Source organism: Apus apus, chromosome 1, assembly GCF_020740795.1.
Source record: "Apus apus isolate bApuApu2 chromosome 1, bApuApu2.pri.cur, whole genome shotgun sequence".
NCBI lineage: Eukaryota > Metazoa > Chordata > Aves > Apodiformes > Apodidae > Apus > Apus apus.
The window spans coordinates 16,859,288-16,875,724 of record NC_067282.1 but is presented as its reverse complement, the minus strand read 5'-3'; the positions used below and the strand labels follow the sequence as shown (position 1 = coordinate 16,875,724).

General features: G+C 41.9%; 1 protein-coding gene across 2 annotated transcripts; it reads right to left on the bottom strand.

The window, feature by feature from the left end:
- Positions 1-444: 444 nt before the first annotated feature.
- ACAT1 (acetyl-CoA acetyltransferase 1) lies at positions 445-16,437 on the bottom strand. Of its 2 annotated transcripts, XM_051608035.1 has the most exons (13): positions 16,347-16,421; positions 15,557-15,637; positions 14,446-14,493; positions 11,064-11,181; positions 10,155-10,250; positions 8,737-8,837; positions 6,752-6,895; positions 4,735-4,885; positions 4,080-4,175; positions 3,346-3,459; positions 2,871-2,935; positions 2,062-2,219; positions 445-805 (listed from the first exon to the last, which is right to left on the bottom strand). In XM_051608035.1, exons 1-13 carry the CDS (start codon positions 16,392-16,394, stop codon positions 685-687), a joined length of 1,341 nt encoding a protein of 446 aa, XP_051463995.1. In that variant the 5' UTR covers positions 16,395-16,421; the 3' UTR covers positions 445-684. The 2 variants fall into 2 exon arrangements, with proteins under 2 accessions (XP_051463995.1, XP_051463996.1); XM_051608036.1 differs by lacking the exon at positions 15,557-15,637 and having other exon boundaries at positions 16,347-16,437.

Below are 16,437 nucleotides of genomic sequence, written 5' to 3'. Positions count from 1 at the left end.
GCACAGCCAGGTTATGGCAGCTCCCAGTCCATCAGCAGTAACTGTGCCCCTTGGGGCTGGAATCTGCCTCTGTGTAAAAGCAGATGGACAGAGCTGCCCAGCACTGAGCCTTGCATGACCAAACCCCACAGGAGCAGCAGCACTGAGGCCAGGGTGCTACCTGCCTGGGGGTTACACCAACCTTGCTTCTAGTCTGCTTGGACACTACAGCCCAAGGTAGGGTGAGCAAGTGCTACAGCAGGGCTCCTTTCTACATTTTAGCTGGCTTCCAGGTACACTAAACGGAGAAACAATCTTTGAGGGTTTTTACCATGAAAATCACGGAGTAGTTTAAACCAAAATTAAGCCACTAAACTGTAACAAACCAGCTGCTTCTAGTAGTGGCATGATGTGAGTTACCAAGAGAATTCTTCAGTGATGTTTGAGAAACCAAGGAGCCACAGGTAGCAAACACATTCTTTATTGTCAGGTCTCGAGACACCATAATTTGACATTTTTTTATTTGCAGTGTATAAAAACTTGCTTTGAGTCTAAGTAACAAAGCCCAGTTGTCTCTATCAATGCTCAATAATGTTTTAAGAAATGTCAGAATAGCATTTAAGGAATTCATCTACTTAATGATACATGTAAGATGTAACAGGTGCCATTCATGATTTTGATCAGAGCTCCCAAAGCTATGTGGGACTACAACTTCTCTATTAATATTGCAGAAGCTCCTCCTCCTCCATTGCAAATTCCTGCCAAACCATATTGTCCTTGTTTCAATGCATGGGCCATGTGAACAACAATTCTTGCTCCAGACATTCTAAATAAAAGAAAATAAAATGCATATAGCTTAGTTCAAAGGAAACTCTTAACTTGACCTGCACAGGAGAGCTGGCAGAGTGTATTACTGGTTCACTGGATGGAAAAATCCACCAACAAACCCTTTCATCTACATTTAGATGCAAGACAGGTTATTTTTCTCTAGCTACAGCACTTAAACAGATTCTTATACAGGCACAAACAAAAACTCTATCTTTAAATAAAGTTTCTTCTGGAAAAGGAAATCTCTAAGCCAGTCTGTATATTATTAAGTATCTCTGCATGTACCAGAGCTTTTTCAAAGAAAACAAATCTCCCACAAAAAACAAATGGAGAGCAACTCTTAGTTTCTTATTTGCTTACAGCATCCTGCAGTACACACCCTCAATCCACCTTAATGTACAAAATCTGACATTAAAATTCTGTCATTAGACTGTCAAAATTAACTTCTAAGACAAAAAAATAAATAAATCATATTCCCTTATAAGAAACAGCTGCTAAAGCAACGGAGATGTCAGCATGTCTGGTGGGATTATGCCTCAGTCAGAGCTTTTTATGAACTGCAAAGTACTCCTACTTCTTCCTGATGTACAACGTGGTTCATTCTCATCTGTATTTACTCAGAGGATTTGAAATTAGTTTTTCTTTATAGACCTGGATTGTACAAGATGCTCACCCTCAGGGAGGATTAATGGGACATAGTTAAGTCATGAGAAAGTTACAGCTGCTGGGGAACACAGGTGATCAGACTCCTCTAACCAAATGATAGAACTTTCAACAAAAGACCCACCAACATGCACCAGACTATCCCCCTCAGCTGCATTAGGTGCTTGGAAACTTCTGGATCCACTGCCAAAAATGCTTTGTCAAGACCTGGAATTTCACTTTGCTCAGGGAAGAAGTCCCTGTACCATATCCTTCCCTATTTTCCTAAGTTTATTTGTACATTTTATTAGCTGAACTACTTGATTAATAATTATTGTTTATTCTGTCATGTTAATAGTGATTTGCTTTTCATACTTCAGAAATCCACATAGCTCTGGTAACAAGCAAGGTCTTTGGAAAAGTAGGTGATCACTCATCCACTTTCAAGGCACCCTGGAATTCGACACCTCAATTAAGTCACTATGTACTTTGACAGCAAATTTCCGTTACCCTTCCTACTTGCATTAAGTTGGAGAATAAAGGTGTAAGTGTTAGCACTTTGTCCAAGAAACAGTGCCTCGAGCAGAACACAAACCTGCTTATGTTACCTACCCTATTGGATGCCCAAGAGATACGGCACCTCCATTAATATTCACTTTTTGTGGATCAATACCCAGCATCTTAATATTGGCCAGCACCACGACACTGAATGCTTCGTTGATTTCCCACATGGTAATATCTTCTTTTTTTAAGCCTGTCTCACTCAGAATCTGGAAATAGTAATAAAAATAATTACTAATACAAAAAAATGAGGAAGCTAACTATAGAAATAATTAGGTCTAGTTTGAAGCTGGTGACTCAGGCTGCCTATAGTCTGATTCAAGTTCACGTTTCAGAACCTCTTTGTCAGATGGGAAAACCCCAACCTGAGGTGCTGAAGCACAAACCTGAGTTTCCACAGAAGAAATGGAGAGCACTCTATGCCAAGGGTGTGTTTTCATCACACTTAAACTGTGATGAGCATGTACTTACTACTACAGTTAAGAACATTTAAACTGATACAGCATTCCTTGCATAATGCACTTTGTCATCAGTTCCTTTTTGATCTAGTCTATACTCATCTAACCACATGTATTTTGCCTTTTAGCCAAACTAGCTGCAAAGCTTCCCAAGGGTAAACAAGCCCAAAGTTGGTAAAAACAGTTATGAAACAATTCTCTCTTTCAAAATAGGTGTGAGAAGTCTGTTACTCTGATAATCTGCATCCTAGCCTTGATCCTCTGTAAAATGTGTTCTTTGTATTGAAGATGTAATTATAATTTTGATCCTAATTACAGGAAGATCCACTGAGTGGTGAACCAACAATCCAGTGCTAGGGAAATCTGCTGGTTTACAAAAACTTTCATTTTTTTTATTCCTACCTTGGGAACAGCATATGCCGGTGCAATTGGGAAGTCAATGGGATCGACAGCAGCATCTGCAAAAGCTGTAAAAAACACAACAGCTGTTTAAAGACCTTTTGGTTTTACCAGAAATTATTTTTATTTGTGCAAGCAGCAAACCCAGCCAAGACAGAAGAATTCTGAATATAATGGTCTATTAAATAGATACATCTAAAGTTAAGTGGCTTAAATCAGCCACACAATAACATTATCAGATTTTCAATACTATTCCATACAGAAAATCATCATCAGAAAATGATGTTTATGATCAAAACCCTGCTGGTGCAACACTTGATGTTTCAAGGTCTGTATTGAGAGGATGCAGCCATATGCCTAAGGCCTCACCTCTTCTGTCCCACAGATGTCAAGTAACCAGCCAAACAGGACTCCCAGTCTAAGAGCATCCATTGGAGTTACTTTCCAGACTGCACCCAAAAGATAAGAAAAATCTTACCCACTATCCGTGCCAAAGGCTTGACTTTCAGTCTCTTGGCTGCCTCTGTGGTCATCAGCACCAAAGCAGCTGCTCCATCATTCAGAGTACTGGCATTAGCAGCTGTCACTGTGCCTAGAAATGTAAAGCATTGTTTAAATAGAACGGAAGGTGTGATAATGTTCACTAACATCCCATTCATGACTTTTTTTTTTTTTTCCACCTTGGGCCCTTGAACAGGTCTTAGCAATATGGTGATATCTGTTGCACTGAGTTAACAAGTGCAACCACATGTATTTTGTATCTTTATGCAAGTGGTAGTTCAGATGATGCCTTCCATGTCAGCTGCATTGCTGGCATTTGGCATCAACACAGAATTCCAGCCCAGAAAGGGTTGTGAATGAGTGGCAACTTGGATTTATCCATCACAGAGTCAGGGAACTGACAGGCAACTGTGTAAAAGCCACTCCATTTCCCACTGACAGAAAAGCTTATACTTGGTGGAGACCAAGGCAATAGCTAAACTGAAACCAACTCCTTTCATTCTTTTTAAAGTAAATGTCCAAAACAGGTTTTCACTGGTTTAAGGCTCTTGGACCATCTTTTAATCCAAGCTAATACGTGCTGTTAAAAAGCGTATTTCTTTACGTTGGCAGGTTTTTGGGCATTCAAGCTCTTGTGAACAGTACTCTTCACTGTAACAAACTATCCTCGCCCTTTGTGGAAAATTAAACAGTTAATTTAATAATATTTACCATTTTCTTTTTGGAAAACAGCTTTCAGCTTTGGAACTTTACTAAAATCAACACGTTTGTATTCTTCATCTTCTTTCACTTCTACATCTGGCTTTCCTGAAATTCAGATTTCATTTAGCACTTAATAGAACAGTCCATCCTTAAGACATTCTAACACAGTGCTTTGATTAAATGCTGCCTTATTTAAACAACTTGAGGAAAAAAAAAAAATGTAAACACATAATAAATGCATGTCAAGAACTGTGCTTATGAAAGAATTTCTTTTTTCAGTTTTCTTAATACAATTTATTCACTGCAAACCCATTTATACTTCCCAGTGGCTGAATGAAATGGAAAAAAACCCATGTCTTTAAGGTAATCAATAGTGAAATGAAACATCAGATGTCCTCAAGTCATATCTAAATTCAGTATCTTGTCTTCCACTTACATACAAAAAAGGAAAAAAGATGTAGTATGTAACATTAAAGAAAGATTAAAAACCAAAACCAGATCACAGGTCAGTGACTGCTCTTCACCAGAAAGTCTGATCCCTAGCTCACCTGAAATTATTATTCCTGAGATCTGCAAGTTAAAACAACACACTCTGCACTGAGCACAGACAATGTTACAGCTTTTAATGACAAACAATTTATTTTACCACACCTTTCCATAATACCTTTTTTTGAAATAGTGACAGGGACTATTTCATTTTTCAGTACTCCTGACTCCCAGGCTGTCTTGCTCTTCGTGTAAGAGCCTATGGCATAAGTGTCCTGCTCCTCTCGTGAAATGGTGAGCTTCTTCGCAGTATTCTCAGCACAGTTGCCCTTGGAGAAAACCAGGCATGTTAGGTTGGGTATTTCTGGAGATGTGAGGTAGAAATGTAACAGAAAAAACTCAACCAGTAGATTTCCAGAATTGAATGTGACTAATACTTTGGGTCCGTTTCTAATTTAAACAGTCACGATCAAGCAGTAACTTCTGGTTTTGGAGTATGAACATCAGATGTAGCAAATGTTTTCTGGATCCAGGTTATTAAAATCATGAAGGAACTTTCTTTACAAGGCTTTTTTTGAAGTTAAGAAACTGCATGCAAAAGTAAGTTTTAAAGTGCTTAAGGCTGACATCTTCAGAGACTGAAGGTCGTTGTTCAGCCACAGAAAAGTATGTTCACAGCATCTCACGCATGTTTTCATTCCATCATTAGCTTGCCTACACCAAAGGTTACAAAACCAGTTCAACACAACAGGCTCATGTAGCCTTGGGGATGTGATACTGTACCAATAAATGTATACCTTTTGTCTAATAACTGGAATAAGTAGAATGAAACAAATAATCCTACATATAGGTCAATCATAATCTTAATTATACAATCATCATTAATTACCATCACTGTCTAAATACCTCTTGAGAAAATACACTAAAAAAAGGATACTCCGTCAACTTGGAAGATTTGTTCTTAAACAGGCTTTGTTCCACTTCTCATTTCTTTAGAAAACTCAATAAATCAACATAAAACCCTTTAGTACCCTGTTCCCCCAGTTCCTCAAACAAGCAAGTTCACTTCTATGCAGTTAAAGAATTCAGAGTCCTCGCAGCACTACCAACTTAGTCTGCTGCTAAAACACAGACAGGAGCAAGATCCTAAAGCCATTGGATAGGCCTTCCTGGATATTCTCACACAGACTGTCAACAGTTTTCCAAGTGATTTACAGCTGCTATCTTGAAGACAAAACGGATTTCAGAAAAATATTGTCTCAATCTATTAAAACTTTGTGTATTATAACCAAGTCCTACAGTTTTTCCCCATGTAGAAGAACTAGCAAAGCCACTATTTATATTCCTCTAAAAATCTTCACAATAAAAATCCATTTTAGCTGAAATGTGGGAGTGAATTTTGACAGCCTAAGCAGGGTGTGCTAAATTGCAACAGGAATAAATCTCACACAGAAACATGAGGTCTGCATCAAATATATGGATCACAGCAGAATATTCTTTGTGGTATGATATCCTGCAGGGCAGCACAAACACTAACTGATCAGTCAATAATGCCCTACAGTTGTGAATTACCACAGGAAAAGGCCAGAAATATTCATCAACTGAAACTAGTAATTCTCTTTCAAACTGTTCTTCCCTGATGCTTGTTCTTCTCTATCTTCATATCAGCTGTTTTCCAAACCCATCCTAAGTTTGCAGTTGTTTGTCTAATTTAAGTTACTATGCTGAAGAGTAAGCCTATCAGCTGACTCAAACCCTCCAAGAGAAGATAAGGAGGTATGTACATTGGGGGAGGAAAAATAAACACGACAGCCTGCTGAACCGTACAGAGCAGATACCCTCAAAGACACCAAGTAACTTGCTTGATCTTTCCCACAGAGGGTGCAACAGCAATCTATCCGTGGCAAAATTTTTATCATTCTAAAATCCCTGCTCTAGGCTAGTTAGACTTCAGTCAGAGAGAGATAAATATTAACACACAGTTTGTTCTGGTTTGTTCTTCTGTCTAGCCCCTCCATGACAGTTATTACAGGAAGCCTAGAAATGGAAGACTTTTTCCTCCTCTGTTAATGTTACTCCTCATTTCTAGGTTTGCTGAAGGAAGCAGTTTCACAATTATTTTAAGCCAGCTCTTCAAAGCTGCATCAGGCTGATAATCTATGGCTGATACTTCAGTACTGTGCAGCAATATTTACCATATGGATATGGTTATAAGCATCTGTAAGCCCATCTTTTACTATCAGGTCTTCCAGCTTTACTCCTCCATAAGGTGTTGATCCTCTGCTCATTGTATAGGGAACATTAGACATGCTCTCCATTCCACCAGCAACCATTACATCCTGTTCAAAGGAAATAAGTTAAAATTATTAAAAATGCAGTGTGTTCTCTGTGATTCCTTGTAGGAATATTAGCAAAAGCTTAAGCCTGAACCCATTATATATATATATATATTTGTATTATTTATATTTCAGAGGAGTCTTAGAGAAAAGGAAAAAGAACACCTTTATGCACTTGAAAAGCAAACAGCAGGAACAAGAGCTGAAGACAGTTAACCCATGCTGACATGGATTCTGTCTTGTATGTAATTTTAGAAAGCTGCATGAGCCATGTCAGTCCCTTGCACTTTTACTTCCAAAGCTTCCAAGATAAAATTATAATTTTTACTTGAAACAGTTTATCTTTCTGAAAATTTCTCATTTTTAGTCTCCATTAGCATCTCCATATCCCTATGGAACAAGGAACAGTCAGAATCTAAGAGATCAATAAGGAGAGACAGAGATATGCAACTACCTGCAGTTCTACATATTGTTTCATCTCACTATGTAAAAAGAGATGACTTACAATATGGTTTTATCATCTGAAAAAGCCAGCAAAAAAAAGGAGACATTATAATTCATGATCACTGAACTTGAATTAAGCTGAATCATCCTGAGTTTTTATATATTGGTATACAGTTCAAGCTGAGACAAAACAAAAATAAAAAAAACATACAACAGCAAAGCTGTTCATCTGACTGTTCATCAGGCTATACCCCAAAAAGCCCAGGATGTGAAGAACAGACACAGCCAGACAGCATATTTAACAGCATATTTGAAATATGGATAAATGCAAGAAAAATACAAACACAGCACTGTAAGTCTTTGAAAGTTTAGTAGTGCTGTTAATAAAAATACAGAAAGGTATTTTACATCAAAAAAGCAGTAAGAAAGGAAAAGACTGAAGCCTTTTGTTTCTTTAAATTAAGACTCAGAAAAGCAATGATTTGTTTCAGAACAGACTGTAAACTAGATCCAGAAAAAGTGACATAAAGTAATAAAGAAAAGAAAGAAAATAGGAGACAAACTGGAAAGGCAGATAAATCAGAAAGGCAGCTGACATATGGAAGCAGCAACAGATCAAAGGAATGAGAGTCCCTGGCATTTCAACTCCATAAAATGAAAGACTTGAAGACAGAGGTAATACAATTGTTTATATGATAATCTACAATGACTTAAGCCACTGGGAACTATCATGACTTTCATACCACAGACACCTCAGTCTGCAGCCAGGAAAACAAGCAAATACCAAAATCCACCATAATTTATAGCTCTAAGATACTAATAACTGGCTCATCTCTGCTTTTGCTGAGACTGGCAGCACAACACGTATGATTAGCAACAACAGATTCTGCTTCTTCTAAAACAATATAAAAGCTTTTAATGTACTTAGAAACAGCCTTGCTTTCATATGCATATTTAAATAAATTAAATGTTTAAAGTGTCTGAAAGTCAAGATTAAAAGTGTTTCCTCAAAAGCTAAGTCTATAAAAATTACTTCAGTTTTTCAAATCAGAGAGCTTGAAATTTCCCTTAATTTTGTTTTGGAGGAGGGGTGACGTGGGAAGGGGAGCAGTAGGGAGAGGATCTAAATAGCAAAGAAAAAAAATCCACCTCGTTTGTTCAGCTCTAATAATATATCTGGCAATTTCCTAACTATAATACTTACTTTTTTTTTCTGTTTTATTCAAAAAAACACACTTAAGTGTCTATAAAACTGAGGTTGCATAAGCAAAACAAAACCTTGCTAATTAGCTTTGTTATCCCACATCAACACACAGTCGCAAATGACAGAGCACAGTCATTAGGAGGACAGGTTCTGCAACATTAGTTTTTTCCACAAAACAGCACTAAAATTCACATACCTGACTACCACACATCAGGCTTTGTGCTGCCAGCATGATAGATTTCATTCCTGAAGCACAGACTTTATTGACAGTTGTACAAGGAGTGCCAATGGGTAGACCTGAGTCAAAGAAGTGGTACAAACAACGTTCTCATTTGAAGGGTAGACTGACACTTGATTGGTGTTTCAGAAATATTTCAGATGGGACCAATTTTTATCTGAGCCCAGGGTGTTCAGCTTACACTGTTTAGCCTGCCAGGGCAATTTATCTACCCTCACTCCTAGTTACTATCCTTCTTGGAGACTGTTTTTTCCCCCCTTCCAACAACAGATTCAGGATAAGGGAACAAGCAAATGAAGAATCAGAGACACAGAAGACCAGGGAAGCAACTCCAGAACTCTTCCTCCTCGTGACACCCCGATCCCTGCCTCTGAAAACATTCAAGACTGAAAAAGCATAAACAAGCTGTAGAATTTAGCAGCTGGCAATAAGACACACCCCAAAAGCATAGGGGCTCTAAACACATGCAACACTGAACAAGACCAAAAGTGCCAGGTGTTTGTGTCATTCACACAGTTATTATTGAGTTATTATTCAGTGTTACAATAGCTTTGGGCTCTGCTGTGTGCAGCTTGCCTCAAGACCATTGCACCATTGCCTCTGCCCTGGGCTTGCTCTCTAGTATGGTGGATTTGCTACCAGCAAGTAATCTGCATAGCAGCAGTGAGATGGGGAAACCAGCCAGGGAAAAGAAAAAAAACCAAACATATTCAGCCCTTCCTTCAGCAGTTCCTTCTCTTTCAAAAAAACACAGAGTCAGAGTCAAGAAAGTATCCAGCTCTTTCCTGACCTACAGGCTTTCCTAGAGTCACGCTAAGGCATGGAATTCCATCCGCACAGAAAAAGGGAAAAAAATAATTCCTGTGCCCCAATAACATACATGCTGCAGTTAACATTACAGAGTGAATCCTCCCAGTGAGAGCCCCACACTCCACTCGAAAATGAATGTACTGACACAAGTCTTATATGCAGTTTAAGGAAACTCACTGACTCCTTAATCCAGTAAGGCTTTAGTAATGATACACTGAAGAAATAAAAGTCTGTTTCAGGAAGAACTCGAAGAGCAGCATCCATTAACTCATTAGTGTAAAGCGCTGTGCAAGTAGCAGCCTGGTCTCCAATACTGTCTTCTCCAGGTTCTGCAAACACCACAGGCAGCAACATCCTCTGTGCATATGAAAAGTGATTCCTGAAGATGCCAATTAGGCATGTTGTACTCATGTTACCTACATACACCCTTCACCCAGCACAGGGAAAAAAGCAAACACAGTCTTGACAAAAGGCTGGGCACCACTCTGCTTCAACTCATAGCTTAGTAATCTACACTCTACATAAAGACAGAAAACCTCTAACCCCAGTATCAACAGAATGAATACCTGCACCCAAGACTGCTTGTCTTGCTGGAGCTTGTCCTTGTCCAGCCTGCAAGACATTGCCCATATATGCTTCTTTCACTTCTTCTGCAGGGATGCCTATAAAACAAAATTGTTTCAATTCAGGATGCTTTGCACAGATGATGTAACTCCCTTTTACAAACCTTCCCATTTGGAGCTTTCTATCAGAAACTGATGAAACATGTAATTTCCACCTGGAATGCACCCTGTAGGGTGCATCCAATATCTTTACCCTCATACTTATGAAACGTGGTGCACTGGTGACACTCCCAGAAAAGAATTCCATTAATGCCCTGCAGAACAAGCTAACTAAAGCAAACATTTCCAAGTCTCATTAGTTACCCAAGAAGCTCACTTTCCATGAATGGTTAAATGCATAAAACCTTCTACCTGCCACAATTACATCTAAAGAAACCATTCTGTTGCTTTATTGAACATGGATGAGCCAAGGCCACAACTTGCTGCCATCAGACAAGAGGCCTCCTATTCCTGCTGCATCTCTAGCAACGGCCCTGTTTTCCAAGTTCTTGTAATATGCTGTTTCAAGAAGCCAAATTTGTAGAAATTAACCCTTCTCTCCCCAAAGCCAATTTTTGCCAATGTGAATCCATCAGTATGTCCTACAAGCAGATGTGCCTGTATGACAAATGAGCAAAGGAAGTGCCACTGGTTTCAGCAAAGTAGCCTTTCCATCCCCTTAGGTGTGTCAGAAACCCCCAGATTTGGATTAGCACAGACATGCCTAAGGAATGTTCTGCTCCTAGAAGCAGCACTTCATTCAGATTGAAACAAAGCCCAACAGTCAACTTTAATACTATTTGTAGATACAGACTTAATAGTGCCACGGGAGCAGAAAATCCTGTTCTGAGACAAAAAATAAATTACATATACCTGCTCTGTCAATTGCTCCCTTAATTGCAATGGAACCAAGTTTAGTAGCTGGCAGTGACGAAAGAGATCCTTGGAAAGATCCAATTGGTGTCCTTACAGCACTTGCTATCACCACCTCCTAAAAGGAGAAGCACGAGTAGAAGTTATGGTCTGTCTCATATATCAACATCTGTAACTTTTTTTTTTTAATCCACTTTACATAAGTGGATAAATTCTCTTTCGTCCTGCAAGTTTTTCAGAGCACTAAAATAATCTTTATTAATGCATGCAGCATGGGGAATAAACATAAGAAGATTGGTGTGCAGCTGCAGGACACTAGCTTGGGACTGTGGAGCTGTGGTGAGATGACTCCCATGGCTGGAGTGCTGCCATGCAGGGATACGTGCTCTTGAGGAAGCACAGTCCAAGAATACAAAAGGGGAGGGGGGGGGGGGGGGGGGGGGGTGTGTATTTGCCCTTTATATGCCAAAACAGCTGGAGTGCATTGAGCTCAGCCTTGGGATGCATGACACTTGCAAAAGTCTCAAAGGTCCTGAAGTAGGGGGTGTGAAGGCTCAAAGATACCTGGTTAATGTTGTAGGATTAACTTCTCCAAGCTCAAGAGCAGTAAATCCCAACAAGCAGTTAGTCAGGTAAAAATGCCAGGACTGCATGGATGACAACTCATACAAAAAAAGGAAGCACAGAGAAGGCAGAAACAGGAACAGGGAACCTGGCAGATGCTGTCTGAGCATGCAGGGACAAGGTTACAAAAGCCTTGCCCAATTTAAATTGAATCTGGCAAGGGATGTCTAAGACAACACAAAGGGCTTCCATAAGCACCTAGAAAGCAAAAGGAAGTCTTGTGAAAATATGGGTCTGTTGCTGAATGGGACAGGGGGGACACAGGACATGAAAAAGTCTGAGGTACTGAATGTCTTCTTCACCTCAGTCTTCACTAGTCACCACTAGTCACATCAGCCTTCAGCAATGCCAGGACACAAAGACCAGAAGGGAGGCTGGAGCAAGGAAGATGTATCCCTGGTGAACAGGGATCAGGTCAGGGAATACTTAAGCAAATTGGATATACATAAATCCATGGGCCCTGTTCAGATGCAACCATGAATGCTGAGGGAGCTGGCTGATGTCTTTGCAAGGTCACCCTCAATCTTGAAATGGTCATGGCAGTTGTGAGGTGCCCAAGGACTGGAGAAAAGCAAACACCACTCTTATCTTCAAGAAGGGCAAGAAGGAGGACACAGGGAACTACAGTCTACTCAGCCTCACTTTGATCCCTGGGAAGGTGATGAAACAACTAACTCTGGAAGCCATTTCCAGGAATATGAACAAGAAAATAATAAAGCATCATCAGCAAGGATTGACCAAGGGAAAGTCATGTTTGACCAACCTGATAACCTTCAAAGATTAAATTACTGTCCTGGTAGATGAGGGGAGAGCAGTGGACATTGTCTACACTAAAGTAAGGCTTTCAACACTGTCTCCTGTATGATCCTGACACAGAAGCTAAAGAAGTATGGGCTGGATAACCAGACAGTGAGGAGGACTGAAAACTGGCTGATTGGCCAGGCTGACTGGGTGGTGATCCATGGCATGAAGTTACTGGTTGGAGGACAGTATCAGTGTTCCCCTGGGGTTAATACTGGGTCCAGTCCTGTTTAAGACCTTAATTAGTCATCTGGATAATGGGGCAAGAACATACCTTCTGAAGGTTTGCTGGTGACACCAAACTGGGAGGACCGACTGATATACAAGGCAGCAATGCTGCCATCCAGCAGGACCTCAACTGGAGGATACAGAAATGGGCTGACAAAAACCTTCTGAAGTTCATCACAGAGCAGCACAAAGTCCTGCACCTGGGGAGGAACAACCCCAGGCACCAGTGCACGCAGGTGGCCACCCAGCTGGAAAGCAGTTTGGAAGAAAAGGTGCTGGGGATCCTGGTGGACATCAGGTCGAAAACAAGCTGGCAACGGGCCCTTGCAGCTCATGGTATCCTGGGGTGCATCAGGCAAACTACTGCCAGCTGGCCAATGGAGGGGATCCTTCCCCTCTACTCAGCCCTGGTGAGACCACACCCAAAGTCCTGTGTCCACTTCTGGGCTACTCAGTAAAAGAGAGACATGAACACCCTGGGGAGAGTCCAACAAACAGCCACAAAAACAATTCAGGGACTGGAGCATCTCTGCTATAAGGAAAAGCAGAGATAACTGAGACTGTTCAGCCTGGAAAAGAGAAGGCTGAGACACCCTACCCACCTACCTGAAAACCCGAAGGGAAGGTGTGGAGAGGAAGGAGCTAGGCTCTTTTCAGTGATGCTCAGGCACAGGACTAGATGCAGTGAGTGCAAACCGACATGTAAGACGTTCCCTCTGAACATCAGGAAACACTGTTTCTCTGTGAGTGTGACTGAACACTGAAACAGGTTGCCCAGAGGGGTTGTGGAGTCTCCATCCTTGGAGATATTGAAAAGCCCAGGTCTCAGCATAATGCATAAGCAGTAGTTTAAGACATGGCATGACATTCAGCTCTACACCTCAGCCCCTCAAAACAGATGTTATTCTGCCTCTTATCTTTAGTGCTACATCAACATGTCTACCTGCTAAACCTCTGAGAGCAGGATGAGGATGCAGCACCAAAAAGATGTGTGTTTCAGCCCTCTGGCTGCCCTGAACAGCTATTGAGAAGATCCAAGGATCCAACTGTGCTGGTTTCAGAAGTTAGACAAGCAGCTGCACAAGGTCTCACCATGAATTATTTATTTAGAGACAAGCAACAAAAGAAAGAACTAGAAAAAAATTAAACAAAGACAAATTATACTTGTTTAAAACAAAGGTCTGTCTCTGTAACCCCTTCTATATGATTGACCCCAGTGACAGTAACGTACTTGTCCTCATTTTTTATGTTTTAACAGCAAGTTGCAGGATAACATATAAAAGGAATCATAGAATGGTTTGGGTTGGAAGGGACCTTAAAGATCATCTAGTTACAACCTCCCTGCATGGACAGGGACACCTCCCACTAGAGCAGGGATAGATTAGAAATAGACCACTAGATCAGAAATAACCTCAAAGGAATTAATTGGCATCAGCTGTACCTTCTAGTAACAGGTAGACAGTTGCATTTAGCTTAAGTTAGCTGACACACTTCTAACCAATTTTGTTCCACACTACCTAACAATTAGCAAACCAAAATTAAAAAAACCCAAAAAAACAACAACAACAAAATCCAATTTTTATTCAAGATTTTGCAGTGAAGTCTGGCTTGGGCACAAGTCACATTGTCTTCAGCAAATTTTTTCTGGTAACTTTTTTAAAAATTTCAGTGATTAAGAAACAAATTCAAAGGAGTGGTTTATTGCAGTCAGCTGATGCTTTGTACTTACATTCAAAGTACGCTGGGATGCATAACCACGGCTTGTGTACTTCAAAGCCTAAAAACAAGAAAGTCCTCAGAGTTTCATACAAAGAAAACCAATGTCATGACATTGCAATAATGTACCATCTTCACAGAAGTCGTTATTTTAAAAAATATTTAAGCAGCACTAGAAAAACATTTAAAGCATAACAGGCCTTTAAAAAAAGAAAATGTAGTGTAGTCCCACAGTCTCACTATAACATCTGTGATAAAATATTTTCTGAAAAATAAACTGATACTCCTTAAAAAACAAAAAATTAATTTTTGTCAAGTCTGTTATGTAGATATATAACGTGTCTAAATCAGGGAGTGGTGCTACCTTGAAAAAGTTGACCAGTCCCTCTGCTTCTCTGGACTTTGGTTAATTCATTCCTATCATTAACTTCACTGCTTTTTAAGCAGTTGCAGTTTACATTTACAGCTTAATTTCATTGGCATTTCATGAACAAAACTAAGGATAACGAATACAGAATGCTGCAACAAAAGATGATAATAAAACAAGTAAAAGAAAAAACTATCACCTGAGCAGGCTAATCCACCAGCTACTATATTTGTCTAATTAAACAGTGTAAAGATACAAATATGCTTCTGCAGGTATTGTTTCATATATTAACAGAGAGAACTTTCAGTTAGTGGTTTAAGCCACTTTCTTAGCCATTTCCTTAGACAACATTTCAGCACACTGGAAACTTCTGGTCACTGCTGATCTACAGCTCAATCGACACTCATTACACATAACTACTTAACAACACCACAAAACCACCTTCAATTTTATAAATCAAAGAACACCTTTTGTCACTGTGCCCACAATATGAACATCTGTTTCTCTTTTCATTTTACAACCTTCAACTAAAAAAAGACAGGGTTTTTTTTCTTACTGTTTTTCAATGTTTAATTTGTTTTTCCAAGCTCAGGTTGCAACAGGCAGCGAAAAATTTGAAATTAAACTTCTCCCTGAAAATGAATTATGCCCCTGAAGGGCTTTAGTAACAGGGGTTTCGAGGGCGATAAAAAAAAAAACAACAACCCTAAACCCAAGCAAAGTAACACGCCCTTGATGGGCAACATCTGAACTTCACCTTTGTAGTGAACTGGACAAGGCAGACAACGAGCGCAGCTGGCTGCTGCGGGCTGTGCTCACGTTCTGTGCCAAGGGCGGACTGTTTTAAAAACACAAGACGCAACAGGGATGCAACCCAGCACCAGGCCCAGCACCTGCCCTGCCCTTCCCAGAGCAGCTCTGGGGGCAGGGACCGGGGCCCCGCGCCGCGGGCACCCCCCGATGAACCCCGCGGCGCCCCAGGGCCCGCGAGCGCAGGGCACGGCGCTCACACCGCCCGGCTCCCCTTCCGAGGAACCCGCCTCAGGCAGCCGAGACGCTGCCTGGAGCGGCAGAGCTGCCCACCCGCCTCCTCCCCCGGCCCGGGGCTGCTGCCGCCCCCCGCACGCTGCGGCCCGGCCAGGGCAGCGGGTTCCCAAGGGCCGAGCTGCGGAGCCAGGCGAGGGCCCCGGCCGCGCCGCTGCAGCCCCGGTTACGAGGCAGGGGAAAAAGCCGCTGCCAAGACCGCGGCTAAAGGTCCCGCCGGGCTCAGCGCGGGGCTGCGCGCCCGCGGAGCCGCCCTACCGCGCCGCCCGGTCCCGCCGCCCGCGGCGGGCACCCCCGGACCCCGCTCCCTGCCCGGGCCGGGCCTCGCGCCCTCCCCGGGCGCAGCGCCGCAGGGCCGAGGGGACGGGGCGCGACCCTCCCTCCCTCCCGCGGCGGCGAGCGTGACCTCGGCCGAGTCTCTGCGGGCCCCGCGGCGGGGCCGAGAGCGCCCCGGGAGGGAGAACGGGAGGGGCCCGCCCGGCCCGGCGCGCCGCCCGCCTCACCCGCAGCAGCCGGGCGCCCGGGCGCCGCCAGCCCAGCATGGCCGCCATGGCTCCCGCCGACCCGCCCGTCACCTTCACCGCCGTCCCCGCC